The 25,862-nt window shown below is 45.9% G+C and overlaps 1 protein-coding gene across 1 annotated transcript in view; it reads right to left on the bottom strand.

The window, feature by feature from the left end:
* RIN2 (Ras and Rab interactor 2) overlaps positions 1–25,862 on the bottom strand; it is a 252,710-nt gene that overhangs the window by 48,039 nt on the left and 178,809 nt on the right. The window contains exon 4 of the mRNA XM_025399242.1: positions 21,724–21,824. Within this exon, the coding sequence (XP_025255027.1) occupies positions 21,724–21,824 (101 nt within the window). The remainder of the gene's footprint in view (positions 1–21,723; positions 21,825–25,862) is intronic.

Here is a 25,862-nt window from a genome sequence, read left to right as displayed (position 1 = left end):
ATCATGTCGACGTTCTTTATAATAACTAAGACGTGGAAACAACCCAAATGTCTGTCAGTTGATGAGTGGATGAACAAAATGTGGCTGAGCGTGGCGGCTCACGCCCGTAATCCCAGCACTTTGGGAGGTTGAGGCGGACAGATCACTTGAGCCCACGAGTTCGAAGCCAGCCTGTGGAACACGGCGAAATCCCATTTCTACTAAAAATACAAAAATCCACCAGGTGTGGTCAGGTGCACCCGTAGTCCCAGCTACTCAGGAGGGTGAGGTGGGAGGATCGCTTGAGCCTGGGAAGTTAAGGCTGAAGTGAACCATGATCCCACCAGTGCACTCCAGCCTGGACAACAGGAGTGAGACCCTGTCTCAAAAAAAGAAAAAAAAAAGTAATCTATTCTTACAATGGAATATTATTCAGTCATAAAAAGGAATAGAGCACGGATGCATGCTGCAACATGGATAAACTTGGAAAGCATTATGTTCAGTGACAGAAGCCAGATGTATAAGGCCACATACTGAATGACTATTTACATGAAATATCCAGAACGGGCAAATCTACAGAGACACAAAGTAGATTAGTGGGTGCCAGAGAATGAGGAAGAGAAAAGAGAATGGGGAGTGACTGCAAACAGGTACCGGTTTCTTTCTTCTGGGGTGATGGAAATGTTCTGGTATTAGACAGTGGTAATAATTGCACAATGTGTGAATATACTAAAAACCCATGAATCATACACGTTAAAAGGGTGAATTTTATGGTATGTGAATTATATCTTAATGACCAAACCATACTGACATCCTTTTGGTGCCAATACTGGTTCTGTCAGTGAGTGTTTAATTCCCATTTCACCAATGAGAAGACTGAAGCCTAAGAAGTTACTGAGCTGCCCTGAGTGATAACAGCCTTGAAACAGCAGAGCTAGAAATTACACATACTCTGATAATTTATCCAACATGTGGGTTCCAAGTCAGGTCAGGGACACAGGGGTGAGGGGACAGAGGTCAGGTCAGGTCAGGGACACAGGGGTGAGGGGCACAGAGGTCAAGGACACTGGGCAGTTTGTATCCATGTAGTGGCTGTTGTGTGCCAAGCCCTTTACCTACCTTCTCTCATTTACTCCTCTCGACAGCCCTGAACCACAGGCACCATGATCCCAGTTTTACAGAGAACTAGGAGACTGAGCCCAGGTCAGGACCTTGCTCAAGGTCAAGCCCCTCATTTGAGGGAGGGGCTGACATTCCCATCCAAGGCAGCTTCGCTCTGGGTTCTCTCCCCCTTTACCAAACTCAGAACTGACACTTTCCCTGGCTCTCAAGGAGCAGGTCATCAAGCCCTATCCTGGGGCAGCCAAGGGACACCAGACCTAACCATTCATGTCCAAACAAGCAGGTGTAGCTTGGGGTACATATGGTCTTCAATCCTCTAAACTCAAAGGAACTCAACTGTGTGATCTAGATAATGTCTTTAGCACTGAGAAGGATGGATAATGAAACCGAATGCATGATGAGAGTTATAAAAAGGAAATTAAAGAAAGGAAGTGTGATAGTTCCACATGGACAACTCTACTCCTAAGAGGTGGGACTGAATTTAGAAGAAGCCAACCTATGCCGATCATTTTTGGGTGTGCAGACTCAATAATAATACCCAGTGTTGGCATGTGGCCTGGCCAGAGACCCCATCCTAACTTCTCTCCATCACCTTCGTGACTGTCTGCAGGCCTGAGGAATCTCACTCATTCATTCAAGATTTATCTTTTTATTTCTTCTCAAACATATGAACGCTTTGCTCAACTTCTGCTACAAGTTTCCAGGTAGGAGACTCTGCGCCAAAAAGAATAGTTTCTCCTTCTGCAAATGCCATTCCAGCACCTGCAGGTATTAGGAAGTGAATATTTGCAGTTAAAAAAAACATACTCTTCAAAGTAAAGCTAGTGTTAAGATTCCTTTCATAGAAGGCAAAAGAGCCAGCTTTAGACAAGTGATTCTCAACCCTGGCTGCTGATAAAAATCACCTAAAAAAGCCAGGTGTGGAGGGCCGGGCGCGGTAGCTCACGCCTGTAATCCCAGCACTTTGGGAGGCCGAGGCAGGTGGATCACGAGGTCAGGAGATCGAGACCATCCTGGCTAACACAGTGAAACCCCGTCTCTACTAAAAATACAAAAATTAGCCAGGCGTGGTGGTGGGCACCTGTAGTCCCAGCTACTTGGGAGGCTGAGGCAGGAGAATGGCGTGAACCCAGGAGGTGGGGCTTGCAGTGAGCCGAGATCGTGCCACTGCACTCCAGCCTGGGCAACAGAGTGAGACTCCATCTCGGGGAAAAAAAAAAAGCCAGGTGTTGTGGCTAAACCTATAATCCCAGCACTTTGGGAGGCTGAGGCAGGCAGATCACCTGAGACCAGGAGTTCAAGACCAGCCTGGCCAACATAGTGAATCCCTGTCTCTACTAAAATACAAAAAGTAGCTAGGAGTGGTGGGGGGCGCCTGTAGTCCCAGCTACTCAGGAGGCTAGGGCGGGAGAATCGCTTGAACTTGGGGAGGTGGAGGTTGCAATGAGTGGAGATCGCACCACTACACTCCAGCCTGGGTGACAGAGCAAGAGCCTGTCTCAAAAAGAAAAGAAAGAAAAACAAAAAGCCAGGTGCAGTGGCTCACGCCTGTAATCCCAGCACACTTTGGGAGGCTGAGGCGGTTGGATCACCAGAAGTCAGGAGTTCAAGACCAGCCTGGTCAACATGGTGAAACCCTGTCTCTACTAAAAATACCAAAATTAGCTGGGCATGGTGGCGCACACCTGTAGTCCCAGCTACTCGGGAGGCTGAGGCAGGAGAATAGCTTGAACTTGGGAGGCGGAGGTTGCAGTGACCTGAGATTGTTCCACTGTACTCCAGCCTGGGCAACAAAGCAAGACTCCATCTCAAAAAAAAAAAAAAAAAAAAAAATTTCCCAGGGGATCTCAGTGTGCAACCAAGTTTACAACCACTACTTTGGATCAGTGTTTGTCAAACTTGAGCGCCTGTGTGAAAGTCACCTGGGGTTTGTTAAGCCACAGATTCCTGATTTCAGACTCACAGCTTCTGCAGGCGTGGCGTGAGCCAGAGACATTGCATTTCTAACAAGCTCTCAGTGACCAATCTGAGGACAACACTGTAAGGAGCATTTGCCTGAGGTCCAAGTGTAAAACATGCACATTAACTCAGATCCAATTAGGGGTTTGGTTTGGTTTTGTTAGGGGCTAGGGGCGAGGGATGGGTACCATGCCACTAAAAGAATTCTTGGTGACTAAATGAATATTTTATCACTGCCACCTCAGGTTGGCCATATTTTGCCAAGTCCAAATTGGACAGTGTCTAACATGACAATTGTGATGCTCATGTGTGCTGAAAGTAAACATGTTGACATATCTTCCTTCCCTAGAAGGGCACATCCTGTGACTCCTCTGTGGTTTCAAGGAGCTGAAAAGCCTTTGTTCTGACAAGTGACCTCAGCCTGAAAAGCAGGGACCAGACAGGAAGATGGTGAATAAAATTCATGGGACCTCGTAAAGGAGCAACCATAAATTATCCCTTGCCTTTGCAAATGACTAAGCTAACTCCTTGATTCAGCCAGCCACTTGAGATTTATAGCATGTTATTACAGGACAAATTGGCTTTAATCAGGAACACCCTTCAGGAAAGAACTAATGTGAGAACATCGAACACGTAGGGGATGCTACTGGTGCCCCACGTAGAGCCCCTCCTCTAGGGCAGGCACCCATGCCCCAGCTGCTGTGAGTGTTGGCTGTGGAAAGCTCACAGCTGCTCCTCTTCTCCTGGAAATGCCCAGAAAGCTACATCCTCTCCCTGAGAGTAGACTCGCTGCCAATGACATACTGATATGTACTTTCTATATATGTGAGATGGAGAAGAGTGGCCTTCTAGCCTCAAGGTGTGACAACTCTGGGGGCTATTCACGCTGCTGAGCTCCCTGTGGGACCAGGCAGAGCCCACATCTTTGCCTTGCCTCCTCCCTGTCCCATCCTGGATCCCTCACTCCTTGGCAGACTGTTCCTGAATCACTTGCACAAGAAGCCCTGAATCAGGTTCTCCTTCCAGGGAACTCAACCTATGATAGAACTTGATGAAATTAATAGAAACTAATGATTGCCAAGAAAGGTGTCTGCATGCAAACAGGAGGCAAGGCAGTGAACAGAGGTTCATAAAAGGTAAAACACTGTGATACAATTCAGGTGATTCCAATAAAAACATGGCCATAGTGGAATGGCCACAGAGCCAAGCACAGGGCAGGAAGCATGAGGTTCCTCTCCTAGCTTGGCTGGGCATGTGAGTCCTTGCTCAGGCCCCTTTCTGAGCCTCGTCCTTTTGATCTGAAAATAGTAAATAACAATACCTTCACTACCAGCTAGTAATCAATGCAAGCAAAAATTGTGAGTGGATGCTAAAATCAGAAGGCAAAAGACTTAGGAAATAGAATAGTCATAGTTGGCCGGACACGGTGGCTCAAGCCTGTAATCCCAGCACTTTGGGAGGCCGAGACGGGCGGATCACGAGGTCAGGAGATCGAGACCATCCTGGCTAACACGGTGAAACCCCGTCTCTACTAAAAAAAATACAAAAAACTAGCCGGGCAAGGTGGCGGGTGCCTGTAGTCCCAGCTACTCGGGAGGCTGAGGCAGGAGAATGGCATAAACCCGGGAGGCGGAGCTTGCAGTGAGCTGAGATCGCGCCACTGCTCTCCAGCCTGGGCGACAGAGCGGGACTCCATCTCAAAAAAAAAAAAGAATAGTCATAGTCTTAAAATATCACCTCACAGATCACTTAATGACTTGTGAAAATGCAAAGGTACCCTGGCAATGGAGGAACCTGGTAGATGCCACCTTAACCAAGTGATCTGTGCTAACTCCTCCAAAAATGAGCCGCCCTGACATCATGTGCCCCCGACGTGAGGCTCTGAGAAGGTACCATGTCACCCAGGTGTCTTTCCTGCCCCCAAATATGACTCACCTGAATGTATACAGGAGAAAACAATCAGAAAAATCCAAATTTCAGTGACTGCAAAACCAATGGCCAAAACTTCAAAAATGTCAATGTCATGAATTTTAACAGGCTGTAGGATTAACACAGGTTCGAGGTGAATAAAGAGATATGATAACTACATGGAGTGAATAGCCTTGAACTCGTATGGCATCAGTATAAAAAGATCTATAAAGGACAATTTCACCTGTGATCCCAGCACTTTGGGAGGCCAAGGTGTACGGCTTGCTTGACCTCAGGAGTTTGAGGCCAGCCCGGGCAACACGGCAAAACCTGGTCTCTACAAAATATACAGAAAAGAATTAGCCAGGCATGGTGGAGCGTGCGTGCCTCTGGTCCCAACTACTCCAGAGGCTGAGGCGGGAGGATCGCTTGAGCTTGGGAGGTGGAGGTTGCAGTGAGCTGAGATGGCACCACTGCACTTCAGCCTGGGTGACAGAGTTAGACCCTGCCTCAAAAACATAAAAAATAAAAAAATAAAGGTAGCCGGGCACAATGGTGTGTGCCTATAGTTCCAGCTACAGCTACTCAGGAGGCTAAGGCAGGAGAACTGTTTGAACCTGAGAGGTGGAGGTTGCATTGAGCCAAGACCATACCATTGCACTCCAGCCTGGGTGACAGAGCAAGACCTTATCTGAATAGTAAAATAAAATAAAATAAAATGGATAATTTCCTAAGCGTGATAATTTTATTATGCTTACAAGGGAAAAATGCTCTTATTCTTAAGACACGCATACTGAAAAATTTAAGGGCAAAGTGTAAACATGTTTGAAAGTGTCAAAAAGAAAGAAAGTGTCAAATGGTGAGCTCCGCCTAAAAAGAATAAAAATATAGGGAGATAAAGAAAATGTAGCAAAATTTCAACAGGTAGTGAATTAAGTGACCAGTGCTATCTTTGCAACTTTTCCATAATGTTTGAAATTTCTCAAAATAATAGGTTGGAGGAGAAGTATCTACCATCTCACTGAATTTTTCTGACTATAAAACTCATTTATTTGTGCGGCCATTCCCACTATGTCTAGGTGTCTAGGGCTGCTATCATGAGGAGACAAAACTTAGGTACAGATACAGTGAGACACACCTGTGAATACAATGGGCAAACCACAGAATGCCCCTCAAAGTATAAGGTGCCTCTAGGGGCAGAGAACAAACACTCACCCAAAAGTCACAGCCTCCACCCACCCCAATTCCAACCAAACCTGGGCCTCATGGCTGTGAAGCAGATGGGTGGATCTTCCGTCCACTTTGGAAGGGCAGGGCTCTCCAGCACCTGTCCTGCTATTGTGAAAACCAGGTTAAGGCTCTTTGGAGTATGGAATGAGAGAGGCCTTTCCACTGGGCTGGATTTCCTTCCTTCCCATGGCCCAGCGTTAATCGCCTGAGCAGGTGGAAGAATAAGTGATCGCAGAAAGCTCGTTCTGAATAGGACAACCAGGCAGACAAGGGTTAGTTTTACTAACATTGCCAGAATCAGATTCACTTGAGCAGAGCAGAGCTTCCAAACGATGCATGCCTTTTCTTGTCCTAATTCCAGAAGAATAGTACAGTCTACCAGCACAGCCCCTAATGACCAGTCCCAGCGACGAGGGTCTAGACAAAGCATGCTATGAAGCCTCCCTTGCACCTCCCGCTACATCACCCGCTCCCCCGAGCTCCGTCCCCAACCATACATCTGAAGTGTACCCTTTGACCTTGCAAATGAGAGACAATTGATAAGGCAAAAATACATAGAAATGTGATGCGAAGTCATTTCTGTGGCAAAAAGTACTGACAGAGTAAATAAAGTCAACAACTTTCTAGATATAAGAATCCTAGTTTGGCTGTTAAATAGCAAAAAGAAAGTTCAAGGCAAAATGCCAAATTCTTACTCTGTCAATCAAGGATGGTGCACATCCACTAGGCTATAGGTGTCAGCAGGTGTGCTCTGCTCTGTATGGCTCTGCCCTCAGTGGTAGGACATGAGGATAAACGAGTTAAACAAAAAGCCCCCTAAATCTCCTCTGTGTGTGTAAAACCACACCTTCACTAAGCTGAGCAATTAGATATTTATTTATTTATTTATTTATTTATTTATTTAGAGACGGAGTCTGGCTCTGTCACCCAGGCTGGAGTGCAATGGTGCAATCTTGGCTCACTGCAACCTCTGCCTCCCAGGTTCAAGTGATTCTCCAGCCTCAGCCTCCTAAGTAGCTGGTATTACAGGCACACACCACCATGCCTGGCTAATTTTTGTATTTTTTTTAAACAGAGACGAGGTTTCACCATGTTGGCCAGGCTGGTCTCGAACTCCTGATCTCAGGCGATCCACCAGCCTTAGCCTCCCAAAGTGCTGGGATTACAGGTGTGAGCCACAGCATCCAGCCTAGATTTTTTTTTTTTTTTTAAATAAAATGACATCCTGGTACAGTGGCCTGTACCCTAATCCCAGCATTTTGGGAGGCAGAGGGAGGTGAATCGCTTGAGCCTAGGAGGTCGAGGTTGCAGTGAGCTGTGATCATGCCACTACACTCCAGCCTGGGCAACAGAGTGAGACCTTGTCTCAATAAATAAATATATACTTAAAATTAAAATTAAAATCATTCAAGACAATCACTTTTGTCTGGGACATACTTCCAAGTTGCCTTAGAGAGTGCTCCCGAGAAACTGGAGTTTCTAAATGGACAATTTAATATCATCTATCATAAGATGTGCCAGATTTTTTTTAAGAACAAAAGTGATTTCAAACAAATATTTAAAAGGTACTATGAATTTTCCACCAGCCTGGCCAACATGGCGAAACCCCGTCTTTACTAAAAGTACAAAAATTAGCCGGGTGTGGTGGCACGCTCCTGTAGTCCCAGCCACTTGGGAGGCTGAGGCAGGAGAATGGCTTGAACCCGGGAGGTGGAGGTTGCAGTAAGCCGAGATCCCACCACTGCACTCCAGCCTGGGCGACAGACGGATACTGTGTCTACAAAAATATATATCTATATATAGATATATATTTTTTCCAGTCTATAGCAGACTGTTAGATCATAATTCAGCTAAAAAGGGATTGGTTTAGTTAATTAACAATATCTGAAAACCCCTCATAGAATGAATGGCAAGTCCCCTATGGAGATAAATAAGGCAGTTGTGGCCCCTAAGTCAAGTGATGCTTTCCTAGGGGAAGTTCCATAGTTCTCTGGCTCCCTTCTGTGTGTCTGTGCCAGCGGCTGTGTCTCAGCACAGTCACTATCACATCTGCCTCGGAGCTGGAACCATTTGTGGTCTACCCTTGTGTTTTATCAAGGTAACCTGTTTTGCTTCTACTTACATGAGTCATCTGGTGACACTGGGATGACTGGGTCAGCAGTTAGTTGGAGGAAGAATTATCACAGTTTCTCAAAAGCAGCTGGGCTTTCGGCTTTTATCTCAGTTCCCCAAGCCCTGGCTGTAGACATGACCTTCTTTCCCTTGTCAGGCTCCACAAGGTATGGAGAACTCTCCCCTTGGAAGGGCGACACCTGCTTGCTTTGCCGGCTTTCCCAGGCCAATCATGGTGGAATCTACAAGGACTGCCCCAGACCTGGGATTTGAAGGAGTGAGCGGCAGGCTCCTCCCATGTCTCTCCTTGCAAGTCTCACCTTTCTGGCTAGGCACTCCCTGAAAACAGTCATTACGAAAAATTCCTGGCTTTTCTTGAAGCCTGAGGGCTCGTTCCCTGAAGGTTTCTGGGAATCTTCTAGACTTTTACGAAAACAAAGTTTTTCATTGTTTACATGGTAAGTGTTTAATAAGTGGTTACAGAATGAAGACAATGGGCTAATTATCATTAACAGGGTGATAAATTCTTATCAATAAAACAAAAACAACAACAAAAGCAGAGCTCAGGTTCCATATTGCTTTTGCTTCTGACTAAATTATGGTTTAAGATTCATTACATCATTTGTCTCTCAAACATAAAGAACTGTAGTGTTGCTACTAAGTGGAAAACCCAAAAACAAAATAAAGCTCTAATGGTGGAAAAGTATAGATTAATTTTGATATCTAAATTTTTAATTTTAAAAATTACTTTTTTAGAGATGGGGGTCTTGCTGAGTTTCCCAGGCTGGTCTCAAACTCCTGGCCTTAAGTGGTCCTCCTGTCTCAGCCTCAGCTTCCTGAGTAGCTGGGGCTACAGGCACAAGCCACCACACCTAGCCCAATTTTGATAGTTTGTAATATCTCAATGTGGTTAGAAACTGACAATATTTCCGAAAAAGTGATGGATATAGCAAGGTAATCCATGGAGGCATGGTTTTAATTTTAATGACCCTTACTTATTTTAATGGTTATATGTATTCAGTGTGTTTCCCAATTATGGTAAAGATACTGAATTTGTTGTTTTTTTTTTTTTTTTTTTTGACAGTCTGTCACCCAGGCTGGAGTGCAGTAGTGTGATCTCGGCTCACTGCAACCTCCGCCTCCTGGGTTCGAGCAATTCTCCCGCCTCAGCCTCCTGAGTAGTTGGGACTTCAGCTAATTTTTGTATTTTTAGTAGAGACAGGGTTTTGCCACGTTGGCCAGGCTGGTCTCGAACTCCTGATGTCAGGTGATCCACCCACCTCGTCCTCCCAAAGTGCTGGGATTACAGGTGTGACCCACTGCACCAGGCTGAATTTGCTTTTTCCTTTTTTTTTCCTTTGAGATAGAATCTCGCTCTGTTGCCCAGGGCTGGAGTGCAGTGGTGACACAATCTCAGCTTACCGCAACCTCTGTCTCCCGGGTTCAGGCAATTCTTTTGCCTCAACCTCCTGAGTAGCTGGGACTACAGGCATGCGCCACCATGCTGGACTAATATTTGCATTTTTAGTAGAGACGGGGTTTCGCCATGTTGGCCAGGCCGGTCTCGAACTCCTGGCCTCAATCGATCCTCCCGCCTTGGTCTCTCAAAGTGCTGGGATTCCAGGTGCGAGCCCCCGGAACCGGCCTGGGGAGATCATCCTGTAGATGCATCTACATGCTGTTGCTCAGCTTCCTCCTTACTGAGTTCAAGCTACTAGGAATGTCTCCTGCCATATCTGGCTCCTACCTACTTACCTACCTGTCAAACTGAGTTCAAATCCTCATCCCTTATCTCTGTCAGCTGCAAGTAATCTGTGACCCATCACATTCCTTCCTTACTGTCCCCACACCTCCAGGGAACCTACCCCATTCCACTCTGGTCAGACTTCTCTCCCTTACTAGCCTGGCCTCATCCCCAGGCCATATTCAGGCCTCGCCCTGGGCAGGCATTAATAAAGGGTCTGCTTTAGGCGTGACCAGGGGCCTGAGGAGGAGGTGATCGGCAGAGAGCAAGGTTTACAGAAGAGGAGGAGCTTAGTGGGCAGGAAGAAAGGTTCTTAAGGGTACTGGGCAGTTTCTTTCTGAGGCCTCCTAACAAATACAATCCGCTGCTCAGCTCCAGCCTCAGGAGACAAAGGGTTCTTGTTTCTGTGCTTATCAGGAAATGGGCGGCAGAAATCACCACAGCTACCAAGAGCCCCCTGACCTTTGGCCATCTCTGGGGCAAGAAAAGGAGGCAGCTCCAATCCTTCCAGAAAAACAAATCCTTCCTTATTGCTCGTGAATTTCTCCCATGGACACCCCTTCTAAGCTCAAGTCAACTAGCAAGGAGTGGGCTTTGAGTGGCTTTGGTTGTAAAAGTCAATGATGTTCTTGCAGTCTACATAGTGAAAAAAAAAAAATGATAAGAAAGATAAAAAGAAAAGTCAATGATGAGCTTTAGTTTGGAATTACAATAATTCTACGCCCACCAATACCAGACGTTGGAGACCAGTGCTCCATCCAAGATCTCCAAATACAGAATGCTTTATTCCAGCACGGAGAATGAGATTTAGAATTCCAACAAAAAGTGGCCTGCTGAGTGCAGGAGAAAGTAGAGGGTAGACAGTCCTGGCAGGAAAGTGCCCTTGGATGAAGGCAGGTGCAGTGCACGAGCTCTGAAGAAATCCCAGTGGGAACCCCACGCACACAGCTTCAGGGGCTTTCACATTCAGTCATCAATTTATCTGGAATCAAAGCCATCCACCTCCTGCCCATGTGAGTGCACTGAAATCACGATGATATTTTTGGTAAGGCATGTCATAGTTTCAATGAAATCAGTCCTGATTCTAGTCTCCCTCAGTCTCCTAATCTTCAGCGGTTAGGTGGAAAGAGGACCCCAGGTCAGACTTGAATCAGAGCCTCAGCACTGCCCCTTCGTCACTGTGAGACCTGCACCCATTACCACGCACCACTTAGTCTCAGTTTCCCTGTGTCTAAAAATGGATTCTTGTTGAAAAAAGGAATCTGTTAGCAAAACAAATAAACAGAACCTGAAAAGAACTTCTGATTCTAAGTGCCTGGAATGTCTTTGAAACTATGAGTAAAGGTTCAGTTCCACGGGAGTTTCCAGGATGACTTTTTATTGTCTCCTAATTTTTGGATAGTCACAAAAAGAAAGCGAGGCAATGTGTTTCCATTCTAGGACTGACAAATACTGTTGTATAAACACAACTCTGGAGCTTGTTTTGGCAGCATTTCATGTGACCTGGGAGAAAGTAAAACCCCAAAGCTTCTAAAGGCTGGCTTCCAGCAGGTCCTGGAAGCAGGAGAGTTTTCCATCTACCTTTAGTGTCCAGGCTCAACTTGGACTCTGGTGTCACCATCCTCAACTTTCAGATGGAAAAAGAAAAAAAAAACAAAGCCACTTCTTTCGATATTTTTGTGTTAAAATGTCCATGTATATCACGCTTCTCCAGGAGCCTCCTTTCAGCTGCATGCCGGACTAAAACCTTTTTCCAGGCTGTTGCCTTAACCAGCTGCAAAGGCAAGAAAGGTGCACCCTGGGATGTGGCACTGCCAGAGGACCCAGGCTTCTAGTTACAAGAGGCCAATGCAGGGGTCATCTTATGAATCAAGGACGAGACAGAAGTCAGAGTCTTGTGCCCACCATGGTCCTGCTCTTGGGACAGTAGATCCTTGACCATGTATCAAAGGGAACACAAATATACATCCCCAATGCCACGCCGCGGCCAAGATGCCTGGATAGGTGGGAGATGAAGCCAGGACTTAGTGGGGCTGGGAGAAGAGAGGTGGTGGGTCTGGGATCAACAACTTCTGGAAGAATATTAGAACCAGAGGCCCCTTATGTAGAGACACAGAAAATAATGGCTCATATCGAAGATATCTATCGACTAAAAATCTCTGACACAGGACCAATTCCAATTTGTGTTAAACACATACACACACACAGAGAGCAAACAAAAAATACCCAGAGAAACTTCAAATTCAAAAATACCTAGAAGTTGATGTCTAATGATTTCTTAACACCTTCAGACATAAAAATATTTCTTTGGAATTTTGAAGTTCAGAACTTGAGCCTAGTTATAGGTTAAATAAAAATAAAAAAATAAAAAAATAAAAAAAGTCTGGGCACAGTGGCTCACGCCTGTAATCCCAGCACTTTGGGAGGCCGAGATGGGCAGATCACAAGGTCAGGAGATCGAGACCATCCTGGCTAACACGGTGAAACCCTGTCTCTACTAAAAATACAAAAAATTAGCCGGGCGTGGTGGTGGGTGCCTGTAGTCCCAGTTACACAGGAAGCTGAGGCAGGAGAATGGCATGAACCTGGGAGATGGAGCTTGGAGTGAGTGGAGATCGCACCACTGCACTCCAGCCTGGGCGACAGAGCGAGACTCCGTCTCAATAGAAAAAAAAAAAAGAAAAGAATTTTGAAATGGAATTAAACATGTCTCTGTAATATTCTATTAGTCTGGAGAAGCAGGGAAACCCCAATCCATTCTGGACACAGCAAGACCCTGGCCTGGCTAACACAGTTGACAGCATGGAAATGGCCAGGTGAGCAGAAGAAACCTGCTACCCACCACCCCATATGGGAAGACTAGTGACAGAAAGGCCTGGGGAAATGGCCTTAGAAGGACCACTGCATATTTAGCCAAGTTTTAAGGGCTATCAGTGGCCATCCAGTTTATCTCCTTATTTGAGATCAAAATGCTAGAAATTGATAAAACTGGTCCTGGGTCCAGTTTTCCAACTTACGCAGTTTCCCTAGAGCAAGCAAGTGCATACTTAATTCCTCAAGGCCTTTTTTCGGTCCCATTAAACTCTAAAAGGAAAAAGAATCACTAGCATATTTGGGGTTACGGATTTTATTTCTCCATGGAGAAGGGCTGCTGCTTTTTGAGGGTGGGGGCCCAACTTCCTCAAAAAAGATTTGTAAGATCGTGTCACGGGAGGTCTATTCTGAAAAACTTTTAGGGCCTTTGGTAGTTTTTAAATTCTATCAACAGAGGCCAAGCAGAAGAGGACACAGAAATGGGAACAAAAGTGCATGTCTGCCTCCGGGGAGACACTGCCATTTTCAGGAGGTAAGAAAAAGTGGTGGCTATTTTGCCCAAAACTTCCTCTCGTTGACTCTCCAGCTGGAGATGAAAAGGCCAGATATGGAGTGAATGCTGGCAGAAGCTTTTATTCATTCCTGTAAAAATAAGAAAGAGGAACAAAGAACCTGTTGTCCTGGTTGCCCTTGGAGCTGAAAACAGGCAAAAGAAGGAGCCAGGCGGGCTCCAGTCTTGGTCCCGATGCCCTTTGAGCCCGGGGCATGCACCCTGCTTCACGGAAAGGCAAGCGTTCCATGGATTGGCAGTTTCTAGTATTTAATTGCTTTGAGTTACACTGGTGTTATTTCCTAGCAGATGAATTCTAACTAAGCAGATATTTTATGGCAGAACCAACTGCCAATATAGCAGCAATGCAAAGCCTACAGAGCACAGAACAGCTCCAATATGCTGCTGGTGACATTGTGTGGTCAAGGTTTACTATAAAAAGATAAGCCAGCCACTACTTTGGAAGGTGCTACCCATCAACAAAAACAGAATCAATTTCTAGGAAACTGCATTTCTAGGATGATCAAAAACACCCTTGTTACTCAGTGAAAAATCGTACATGATCTACCATTTAAATGCATTGTAATGCAAAAACATCAGAAGGATACACATCAAAGCAAAGAATTAAATCAGCCAACCCAACAAACAAACAATCAAAAATGGTTTTATCTTGGAGTGGGGGTGGGGTCGGGGTCAGGGTGCTGTTTATTTTGATTTTCTGCGTTGTGCTTTTTCCACCACGTACGTGTTTTACTTTTGGCCATCAAAAAAGAAATCTTAAACGTCCCTTTTAAAAACCTTCCTCAAGATAACAGATATCACCAGTCAAGATAGACTGAACAGCTCTTTAGGGCATTTTTGATCTTATACTTCTTACTCATTCATTAATGAAATTGATGTACCTCTGACTTAGAGGTACCTGCTTCCCACCTGAAGTTCTCGGGACATCTGCTGTCCTCCTGTATTCATCTGACATATTCTATTATGTCCCATTTCATTACATGAGACTCACTTGTTTATAATTTTTTCCCTCCTTAGGTTGTGTAAATCTTCAGGCTCCACTGTCTTGGTCTTTTGATAAACAGGATCCACTGAATAAATATTTTCTTTTTCTTTTCTTTTTTTTTTTTTTTTGAGACGGAGTCTGGCTCTGTCGTCCAGGCTGGAGTGCAGTGGTCAGATCTCAGCTCACTGCAAGCTCCGCCTCCTGGATTTACGCCATTCTCCTGCCTCAGCCTCCCAAGTAGCTCGAACTACAGGTGCCTGCCACCTCGCCCAGCTAGTTTTTTGTATTTTTTAGTAGAGATGGGGTTTCACCATGTTAGCCAGGATGGTCTCGATCTCCTGACCTCGTGATCCGCCCGTCTCGGCCTCCCAAAGTGCTGGTATTACAGGCTTGAGCCACCGCGCCCGGCCATTTTTTTTTTTTTTTTTGAGACAGAATCTCACTTTGTCACCCAGGCTGAAGTGCAGTGGCTTGATCTCGGCTCACTGCAACCTCCGTCTTCCAGGTTCAAGCAATTCTCCTGCCTCATTCTGAGTAGCTGGGATTACAGGCACAAGCCACCATGCCCGGCTAATTTTTGTATTTTTAGTAGAGACGGGGTTTCACCATGTTGGCCAAGCTGGTCTTGAACTCCTGACCTCGTGATCCACCCACCTCAGCTTCCCAAAGTGCTGGGATTACAGGTGTGAGCCACCACACCCAGCTAAAATATTTTCTTTGAGTTTAGTGGTTGCTACATTGGTAAGAGTGTAGCAAAGAGCTGGTCAACCCTCATAGAATTCATTGAAATCATGTTCGGGACACTCCTGATTGAGCTGAAATATGGAAATATTCTAGGGGATTGGGGGTAAATTGATAAAAGTAATCATGGTAGTGAATCCTTGGTGACATAACCAGAAAATGTCTCACCATATACCTGTTGCTGCTACACGGCCTGCCCTGCAGCAGTAACAGGTTTGTCAGTAAAACTATCGACGTGTGATGTGTTTACTCTGTGGACATTCATCTAGCTGGATGCTTATTTGTGAATTTTGCTGAGTCATGTTTTACTTCAGTGGAAAATTATTTAAAAAGCAGCACTAAGTGAAGGTAGGCCTGGTTCAAAAAGCCACAGAGTCGCTAATGTGGTCATAACTGTCCCCCTTGAGACTTAAGGAAGTGGAGCTCTGGGCACCTTTTCCCCAGGCTGCGGCCGCCATTCTTCCCTTCTCATCTTCGGTTCTCACCTCTGGGCAAGTGAAGACGTGAACGATTGTCCAAGGGAGGAGCCATCTGGGTTTCCTGTGGTTATAATGTCAATGTTGTCACATAGCCACTGAGAAGCTCAGAGCTTCCCAGAAGAGGCCAAAGGTGATGACCAGCTGCTACATTGTAGCATTGAGAAGAGCTGGCCAAGGAATTTTTGAATTCCATGTGTCATGTCTGGTTCTGTGGTGGGGCAGGAGGAGTATAGACATGGGACCGCAGGCATCCCACAGCAATCCACTTGGGCTAGAGGACACCAGCGAGGTGGCAGCAGGAGTGATGGCTACAGGAGAGTGGAGGAAGGGACGAGCCACAGCCCTCACTGACCTGCTCTAGCCAGGATCCCAGGGATCCTGAACAGGCAGCCTGGGCCCAGACAATAGCTTGGGAGGTTGTTCTGCGGATCCCTCTGTTCTGCCTGAGGACAAAGTGATCTTTAGAGACTTGTGTCAGCCTAGAGGGGATGGGTTCAAGTGATGATGAGAGTGGAACCTACCTCAGGCCTGGTGGGCCTACCCAAAAGAGGCCTGCTTCCCCCAAATGAAAATGGACTGTGAAATCATGCGGGAGGGAGAAGGGAGTGAAACGCCTTTATGTTCCCGTACTCGCCTGTCTTTGGAGGGATGCAGTGCGAAGAGAGGAAGCAGGAAACTGCAATGGGAGAGAGCAGAGGACCAGGAGCAAGAAGCCCTCAGTCTCGCCCCTGGCTTACGGGCTTCTATTTGGTAGATTAGCAGAGGCATGGAGGGAGATTTAATCAGCTCCTACTCTATTGGCCAAAGATTAAAATAGCTCATGGTAGAACTGGTGGAGGAGGCACGACTGGAGACTGGGGGAAGGACCTCTGCCCTATTTCTTTGCTAGGGAGGAAGCCTTGGGCCTGTCACACATTTTCAACTTTTTATTTTTTTATGCACCGGTTGGTGGCCCTCTGCAAGAGGTCTCTGATGCATAAATACTTTAAAATCGCTAAGAGGCTTGGCACCCTTCCTTTATCCATTCAACAAATACTTAGTGAGTGCATTCTCTATGCCAGATACTGTCCCTGGCACTGCAATCCCAAGGTGAAGGACAGACCCAGCCCCTGCTCTCACAGAGCTTACCTTCTAGAGATGGGAGGCAGAAAATGCACAGATGGACCAGGTGTGGTGGCACACGCTTGTGATCCTAACTCTTTGGGAGGTCGAGGTGGGCAGATTGCCTGAGCTCAGGAGTTAAAGAGCAGCCTGGGCAACATGGTGAAATGTCTCCACTAAAATACAAAAAATTAGCCGGGTGTGGTGGCATGTGCCTGTAGTCCCAGCTACTCAGGAGGCTGGAGGCACAAGAATTACTTGAACCCGTGAGGCGGAGGCTGCAGTGAGCCAATATCATGCCACTATTGCACTCCAGCCTGGGTGATAGAGTGAGAGTCTGTTTCCAAGAAAAAAAAGAAAAAAAATGGACAGGAAGCAAGTGAGTATACGTCCTGTCTGTACAAGTTCTATGAAGAAACATAAAGCCAGGTAAGGGGGTAGAAGAAAAGGAGGGCTCAAGGGTGAAGGCTTCCTGGGGAAGGATGTGCCAGGCAGAAGGAACAGCAAGTACGAAGGCCAGGAGGCAGGAGCCACATTGGCAAGGAAGTCAGTGGGACTGGAGCTGAGTGATGCGGAGAGACTGTTAGAGAAGAGATGGCGGAGGAGGGGGTGCTGGGGTGTCACATCTTGTAGGGTCTTGAAGGCTATGGTAGTAATTTTGGTTTTAGATGCAAAATTATCAAAAGGCTTTGAACAAAGGAGAGCTGTGTCTTGGACTTAGGTGAACTAAAAGGTTCACTGTGCTGCTTCGCTAATAGCCTGGAGAAAGTGGAACTGGTGGAAGCAGAGGCACCAGGCAGGGGCTACTGCAGTGGTGCTGGTGACAAGTGGTTCCATCCTGTATCTATTTAAAGGTAGAGGCTAGGCACCGCAGCTCACGCCTATAATCCCAGCACTTTGGGAGGCTGAGGGGGGTGGATCACTTGAGGCCAGGAGTTTGAGATCAGACTGGCCAACATGGTGGAACCCCAGCTCTACTAAAATTACAAAAATTAGCCAGGCATTTTTGCCACACACCTGTAATCCCAGCTATGTTGGAAGGCTGAGGCACAAGAATTGCTTGAACCTGGGAGGCAGAGGTTGCAGGAGGCTGAGATGTCACCACTGCATTCCAGCTCTGGGCAACAGAGCGAGATTTGTCTCAAAGAAAAATAAAATGTAGAGCTGCCTGGATTTGGGGATGGATGGGAGGAGGGCGGTTATGAGAGGAATAGAGGCATCATGGATGACTGCAAGGCCCAAGACGTTGGAGGCATGGTGACTGGGACGGGGAAGACCCAGGAAGGAACGCACCTGTGAAGGAACCCTACCTGAGTGGGCAGTTGGTTACCAACCTCTGGACTCAAAGACAGGATCAGCCAAGGGAGTATAAGTTGGGAATAACCAATGTATACATGGTATCAGAGCCACAAGACCGGGTGGGATAAGCTAGGAAATTACTCCACAGACCTCTTTTTAAAACTACATATAGTGTGTCTATTATCATGTGTCAGGAACCATGCTGAGTCCCTGACAGCTATTAACTCACTTAATCGTCCCAACAACCCTGTGAGGTAACTCTGTTATTATTCCCATTTTAATGGTAAGAATACTGAGGCACAGATATTTTTTAAAGTACCTTGTACAAAGTTAGTGGGAGAGAGGAGAGGTGTGAAGAGTGAAAAGGAATGGCTCGGCCGGGCGCAGTGGCTCACACCTGTAATCCCAGCACTTTAGGAGGATGAGGTGGGAGGATCCCTTGAGCTCAGGGGTCTGAGACCCACCTGGGCAACAAAGAGAGATCCTAATCTCTATCAAAAAAAAAAAAAATTAGCTGGGTGTGGTGGCGGGCACCTGTGGTCCCAACGACGTGGGAGGCTGAGACAGGAAGATCGCTTGAGCCCAGGAGGTCAAGGCTGCTTTGAGCCAGGATTGTGCCACTGAACTCCAGCCTGGGTGACAGAGTGAGACTCCGTCTCAAAACAAACAAACAAAAAATAGAAAAGGAGAGGCTCAAAGTGTGATCTCCAGGTTCTCCAGGGCTGGAGTTTAGGGAGAAAAAGAAGAACCAGTCAGGGCACTGGGGGCAGCAGCAGGACAGCTAAGAGGATCCCAGGGAGGTGTGGGGTCCCAGAAGTCAAGCCAAGCAAGTGTCCCAAAAAGGAGGGCAGATGGACCATGGCAGACGACGCTGATAGGAGACAGGCTGGGAGGTGGGCACTGGCCACCGGGCCAAAACTGACATCTTCACTTTCCCTAGCCTCATTCTGAATGAACTTCCTTCCATTTTGATTGTAGGCAACAAACCACAGTAGTATTATCAAGACCTGTGACTTTATCACCAACAGAAACCACAGAGGTTTCACCGTCGTCACAGCTGTTACAGAGATTGTGTCATTTATGCCTGTCACGTGTAAAAAAGAAGCGCCTATGCCATGAAAGCACACGCTGAAACACACACTGAAATCTTCTGATCACTGGACTTCACTATAATTGTTTTTCCCATGACATCCTGTAGATCTTATTTTATGCATTTAAAAGATTATTCAGAGAAGGAGTCCATGGCACAAGAAAAAGTTAAAGATCAAGGTCATCCCAATGTTAACCATGAAAGAGCAACCAAACACTAACACAGCTAGAGGAATAGTGATTCCTAACCTAGGGGACTAGCTTGGTGCTTAATCTGGTATTCCATCAACTAAGGAACCATAGACATTTCGTGGTGGCTGTGGTGGGATAGGCAACTCCCTGTCCCAGCTCACACTCACAGAGTACGAAGCGCAGAGGAAGCTGACTGCCGTGCATTTCCTGCAGCCATCAGATGTGCAGAGCCAGGGGCTGGGGGGTGCTCACTACTTCCTTCTGCAGGGGTTTTGCTGAAAGCAACTCTGCTACCTACTGGTCTGCTTTCCTCTTCCCTCCTCTCCCCTTTGGCTGCTGCTCTGTGCCAGGCTGAATTGTGGCCACAGCTATACTTTTCCTTGATCTTGGAAATAACCGAACTGGCCCTCCTGACAGCTCCATTGGATAAACTGGAGAAATTAAAAGCAAACCCACTACTTCTTAAAAATCAGCAAGAGACTCTAGCACAGAAGTCAAAACTATGTAGCTTTTCCCCCACAGCACACAGTTTCCACATCAGTCAAATGCAGACCCAAAGAGCTTTCCCTCCTAGGAGTGTTAGGAAGATGCCATAAGTTAGTCGCTATAAGCAACTTAGAACAGTAGTTTAACATGAACAGTGTTGCCACATGGCCAACATGACCTATGTTGTTAAATAAAGACAACTCATCTTGCTTTTTCCTCTTTCATTTCCGTTAAAAAAAAAAAGCCAAGTAAAATGCCTCTGCAAATTTATCAATTCATGAATTAAGCAACATAGCATTCAAAGTGACATTCATCTGGGAAAAAAGGCTATTGTGGACTGCTTACAGTTATTCTTACATCTGAAAAGGAAAAGATGGAAGGAAATGTGAAAGATTAAGCAACCACCCGGCTCTCACTCTAATACCCACCGGAGTCAGAAAACAAGATCTCGATGGCCCCTCACACGTTCAGAACGTCCTTCTTACACCCCCAAAATCCCCCGTGCTGATATGCAGGGGAAGGGTTTCTGCCGCTCTGTGTCCGGGTGTCTGTCATCTGTGGAGCTTGGGGTTGATCTCACAGAGCCACCTTTCCTGGCTATGAGAGAAATCAGTGCTACCAAAGCTCTCTTTTCTGTTGTTATCAGCCTAGACTCCCAATTAAATTTTAGCTCAACAAGGCACAGGATAAAGAGAAATTCCCTGGCTAAAGTTCCACGATGTTTGAAACTACTCTGGAGGTGAGGCAGAGAGTCACTACCTGAAAATCATTGTGCATTTGTCTAGTTTACGGGGAAAAAATAAGACTTTCACATTGAGGCCAAGAACAATCATACAATGCTGGGTGTGCTGAAAGGAGCAAGGGGACCATCTGGTTCACCCCCATCGTTCTGTAGAGAAGGAAAGGAAAGGGAAGGCACAGAGAATTAAGGGTGAGTGCTGTTCCCCCAGAGACATCGGGTGTCAAAGTACCACCTTGCAGCTGCGAAGTGCTGGAAGGGATGGTGCTCTCTCCCCTCAGCGTATGGCGGGGAACTAGTCGGGCTGGTTTGAAACTTGCCTGGACAACCAGAACCATCTGGCTGGCCTGCCTGTTGCATGACTCGCAAGCAAAACCCACTCCATAAATCAGCCTCACACTGCTCCAGGCAGGCTCAGCCCCACTTTCTGGGAGAAAAGGGGAAGCTGTTAATGAATCTGGCCTCTAAGGCACGAAGTGTCTGTGTCTTTTTACAGCCATTATATTGTTATCTTGTTAGCATCAAAGTTGGAAGAGGTCACCTTCAACTCCCCACCACCCCCCGACTTTTGCACCCCTTTTCTCCAGGTACAGACTAATCCCTTGCCTCCTATTCACACAGCATGCAGTACTTGCACAGGTATCGGCTTCAACAGCACAGCACGCCATCTTCCCTTTGTATCTAATTTACAACCACATCCAGTTTCCAATCGCTAAATGGCTTTTCAGGTTAATGGTTTTGGAGACTGCTGGGGTTTTTTCTGACCTGAGAATGCAAAATGAGTCCATCCTCTTTAGCTGCTCCCCTGTAAGCCTTCTGGAGACTCACACGGCTACACTGAATTCTACTTTGCACACGCTGGATCTCGCTGCGTTACTGTTTCCATCATTGGGAGTAGGTGGATATGGCACAGACAATTTTAGGTTTCCGGGTTCTGGTGCCAGGAGGAATCGAGAGAGTGTAAAGTTCAAGTGCCTTCAAAGTGATTAAAAGAAACAAGCAGACAACTAGTTCCTAGGCCACTCCCACCTCCTACAGAGGATTTCATCTAGAGCTGCCACCACACTCCCAGTTCCCGGACTTCTGAGGAGTGACTGCAAGTCAGCCCTTGGCAGTGCCAGGGTTCACTCGATCTCTTTCTCGCACCTATCACCTAACCGTGTCTCTGGTCACCTGTGGGTTTCAGCGGGTTCCAGGCCATTTTCCAGGCTGACATCTGTCCGCACCATCTCCTGTTTCAGTTCTCCGATCTCCGAGGCAATTGTGTCAATGAGCTATTCAAAGACAAAAATAGTATGACGTCAGGAAGTGGAGAGGCGTGGCATGCCCACAGCGCCCGGGGAGCTCAGGCTCTTCAGTAGGAACAGAGATGACCAACTTTTTCTATTTCTTTTTTTTTTTTTTTAATCTTGGCTCTGTGAATTTCCTCTGGCCAGAGGAAAAAATAAAGGGGGAGGAGGCAGCTTCTCCTTAGAAAGGGGAAGAACTTAGGTTTCGGTATTGTAATAAGGAAAAGAATATGATATCCAGTTTGTTAGGTTTCAGTATTGTAATAAGGAAGACAATATAACACCCAGTTAGCTTTCTCAACATGAATATAGACAGAATAAATACATCCTGGCAAAATCGGGCCTCAATATCCATTTGGCAAGGGAAACAATCCAAAGGAACCCCCTTTGAAGGACTGAAATTCATACAATCATTATTTTGGTTATAGAAGTGAGTTTCTTGAAAAGACATATCCAGCATACACACTGATTTCTGAAGACATCAAAATGATTTCTTGTTCTATTTTTGCACTGCTGTGGAGAGAAGATTGTTGGGGAAAGGGAGGAGAAAGGACTCAGTGAGGCTGGGGTGGGTGAGTAGGGAGGAGGGGAAGTGGGCCCCAGGGCCATCTAGGGGAAAAGGTGGCCCCATCTCAGATCCCCACCTATCCGTGCACCTGCATCTGACCCTTCAGACTGGTCTAAATTCTTTTGCTCTCCTATTCACTCATTCAACAGAGTCTTTCCCGGCGCGTACTAGGCACTGTAAGTGTAGAGTAGCTGTTCTCAAGGGTGCCACTCTGCTCACTATTTTTTGAAAACATAGTAATTTTTCATACAAATGTTATTTACATCTACAAAAACATAGTAATTTTTCATACAAATGTTATTTACATTAACATGTAATAGGTCCATTATTGTTTTAAAATAAGCATTTTAAAATTTCTTCATTTAAATTTCTAATATAGCAACTATTTATAGATATGATTCACACACACGTAAGTTCTTTGGGGTCCTCAATAATTTTTAAGAGCATTGGCCGGGCATAGTGGCTCATGCCTGGAATCCCAGCACTTTGGGAGGCCGAGGCAGGCGAATCACTTGAGGTCAGGAGGTCAAGACCAGCCTGGCCAACATGGCAAAATCCCATCTGTACATAAATACAAAAAAAATTAGCCGGGCGTGGTGGTAGGCGCCTGTAAGTCCCAGCTACTCCAGAGGCTGAGGCAGGAGAATCACTTGAACCTAGGAGGTGGAGGCTGCAGTGAGCCGAGATCATGCCACCACACTCCAGCCTGGGCGACAGAGTGAGGCTCCATCTCAAAAAAATAACAACAATAATAATAATTTTTAAGAGCATCAAGGGGTCCCAAGGCTAAGAAGTTTGAGAACCACTGCTCTCACTAAAGAGAAATGTTGTCTTGTCTCAAGTAACTTTTATCTCACCCAGACTCTGGGAGGGAAAGTTCATTTGTGCTTAAAGCTTGTTCTAAAATGTGACCTCATCTATTCACTCATTATTTCGACTTTTATGGGCTTTTGCTTCATGCCAGGCACTACAAATGGGCAGTGGAGCTGAGAAGATCTCAGTTCTGGAGATGAGATTCTGGTGGGGCAGAAAGACACCAGAACCAAGCACTGAGCAGTTCCAGAATGAAGACAGATGAAGGTAATGCTGTGGGAGCAACGAAGGGGCCACATGGACCAGGGCGGGTGGGTCAGGCCAAGTCTTTTTTAAGTGATAGAGCCTTGAATGACAAGAATGCCATAAAAAGATCAAAGGAAGAGCCCTCCACATGGAGAGAAAGTTCTGGAGCTGAGGAAGGTGTGCAGGAGGAGAAGCAGGCAGGGATCAGATCTTGCCAACTTCTAGATCGTAGCATTCATCACTTTGAGTCTTCTGTGGTAAGAACCAGTGGAAGGTCTTAAGTAGGGGAATGGCATTGTACAAGTGTTTTATGGTCTAAACCGATCACCTTGGCACTGAGGTGGTTGGAAAGGGTGAGACGAGAAACAGGAAGACCAGCTAGGAGCAACTACAGTGGTCTAGGCAAGAGATGATGTAGCTTGGACCAAGGTGGTAGCAGTGGAACTAGAAAGAAGGGGGGAATTTAGGAACTATTTGACATAGAAATTGATATAATTTGATGGATTGAATGTGGGGGTGGTGGAAAGAGAAGAATCAAGGATGGTTCCCAAGTGTTTGGTTTGAGCAATTAATAAACGGCATTGCCCTTGACTGAGATGGGAGCAATGGGGAGGAATTAGACCTGAGAAGGAAACCACGTTGAACTTTGGGCAGGTTAAATTTTATTTCAGTTGCTTATCAGCCATCAAATAAATCTGTAAAGTAGCTTCTGACACTCTGCAAGGAGATTTTTCTACATTTGGAAGTCACTGGCACGTGTGGTTGGCATTCTAAAGCACTGTGGCAGGGACAGATTATCTAAGGAGAGAGGTCAGTGGAGAAGGGGGCCCAGCAGATAGCTATGGATACTCCCAGGACTTAGAGGGTCAGAAGAAGGGAAGCCAGCCAAGCCCTTCATGCTTGATCCATCCCCTCGGTGCCTGTGACTGCAGTAAGGACCAGAAGGGGAGCTTCCAGAAGCACTGGGGCCTTGAGAGAGAAAATGATTAGGAGATTCTATTTTATACACATCTCTGCGGCAAAGTTTCTTTTAAAAGTCTGACAATGCCAAATATTCTAGGATGTGGGAAAACAGGATCCCCTTTGTCTTTCTCTGTTTCCTGTTGCTATAACAGAATACTACAGACTGGCTAATTTATTGAGAACAGAAGTTTATTTGGCTCACGGTTCTGGAAGCTGGAAAGTCCGAGAGCATGACTCTGGCATCTGGTAAGGGTCATCCCATGGCGGAAGGCAGAAGTGAGTGGAGACAGGGAGAGGAAATCGGGCAAGCTCATTCTTTTTGACAGGAAACCACGTCTTTGAAAACGAACCTACTACCAAGATAATGGCATTAATTCATTTGCGAGGGCAGAGCCCTCATGACCTAATGATGTCTTAAAGATCTCACCTTTTAATACCATTACAATGGCAATTAAATTTCAACATGAGTCTTAGAGAGCATATTCAAACCATGGCACCTCTTACACTGCTGGAGGAGTATTGACCTCAGAGTTACTTTGGAAAGCAACGTGGCAACATCTTGTAGGGTTAAAGATACACAAACCTATATGTGTACTTTAGAGACTAAACTTGCACGTGGGCACAAAAATACCTTTGCAAGAATATTTGTTGCACCATTATTTGTGAGAGCACCTAAGGGTCCATTAATAGAATAGATAAATTAATTGAAGTATAAAATGCTACATGGCAATTAAAAATTAATGAACCGGAACTGTATGTATGAACACATGAATAAACATAAAAGCTCAAAAGGCTTTTTTTGAAAGCAAAAAAAAGGCAAATCGAGAAACATTACATTCAGTATATGAAGTTTAAAACCATGCAAACGTTCCCAACACAAAGAAAAAGATACATGGATGGATATCCCAGTTACCCTGATTTGATCATTACATATTACATACATATATCAAAATATCACCTGTACACCCCAAAATATGTATAACTATGACAAATTAACAAATAAAAATGTATCTCAATAATATTTATATTGATAACATGTTGATAGGATACTATTTTGTCTATGTTAAGTTTAAAAATATATTATTAGGCCAGATGTGGTAGCTCATGCCTGTAATCCCAGCATTTTGGGAGGCCAAGGTGGGAGAATTGCTTGAGACCAGGAGTTGGAGACCAGCCTGGACAACATAGTGAGACTCTGTTTCTATAAAAAAAAATTTTTTAGGCCGGGCACGGTGGCTCAAGCCTGTAATCCCAGCACTTTGGGAGGCCGAGACGGGCGGATCACGAGGTCAGGAGATCGAGACCATCCTGGCTAACACGGTGAAACCCCGTCTCTACTAAAAAATACAAAAAAAAAAACTAGCCGGGCGCGGTGGCGGGCGCCTGTAGTCCCAACTACTCGGGAGGCTGAGGCAGGAGAATGGCGTGAACCC

Source organism: Theropithecus gelada, chromosome 10 (assembly GCF_003255815.1).
Source record: "Theropithecus gelada isolate Dixy chromosome 10, Tgel_1.0, whole genome shotgun sequence".
Classification (NCBI taxonomy): domain Eukaryota; kingdom Metazoa; phylum Chordata; class Mammalia; order Primates; family Cercopithecidae; genus Theropithecus; species Theropithecus gelada.
This window is presented reverse-complemented; position numbering and strand designations above follow the sequence as displayed.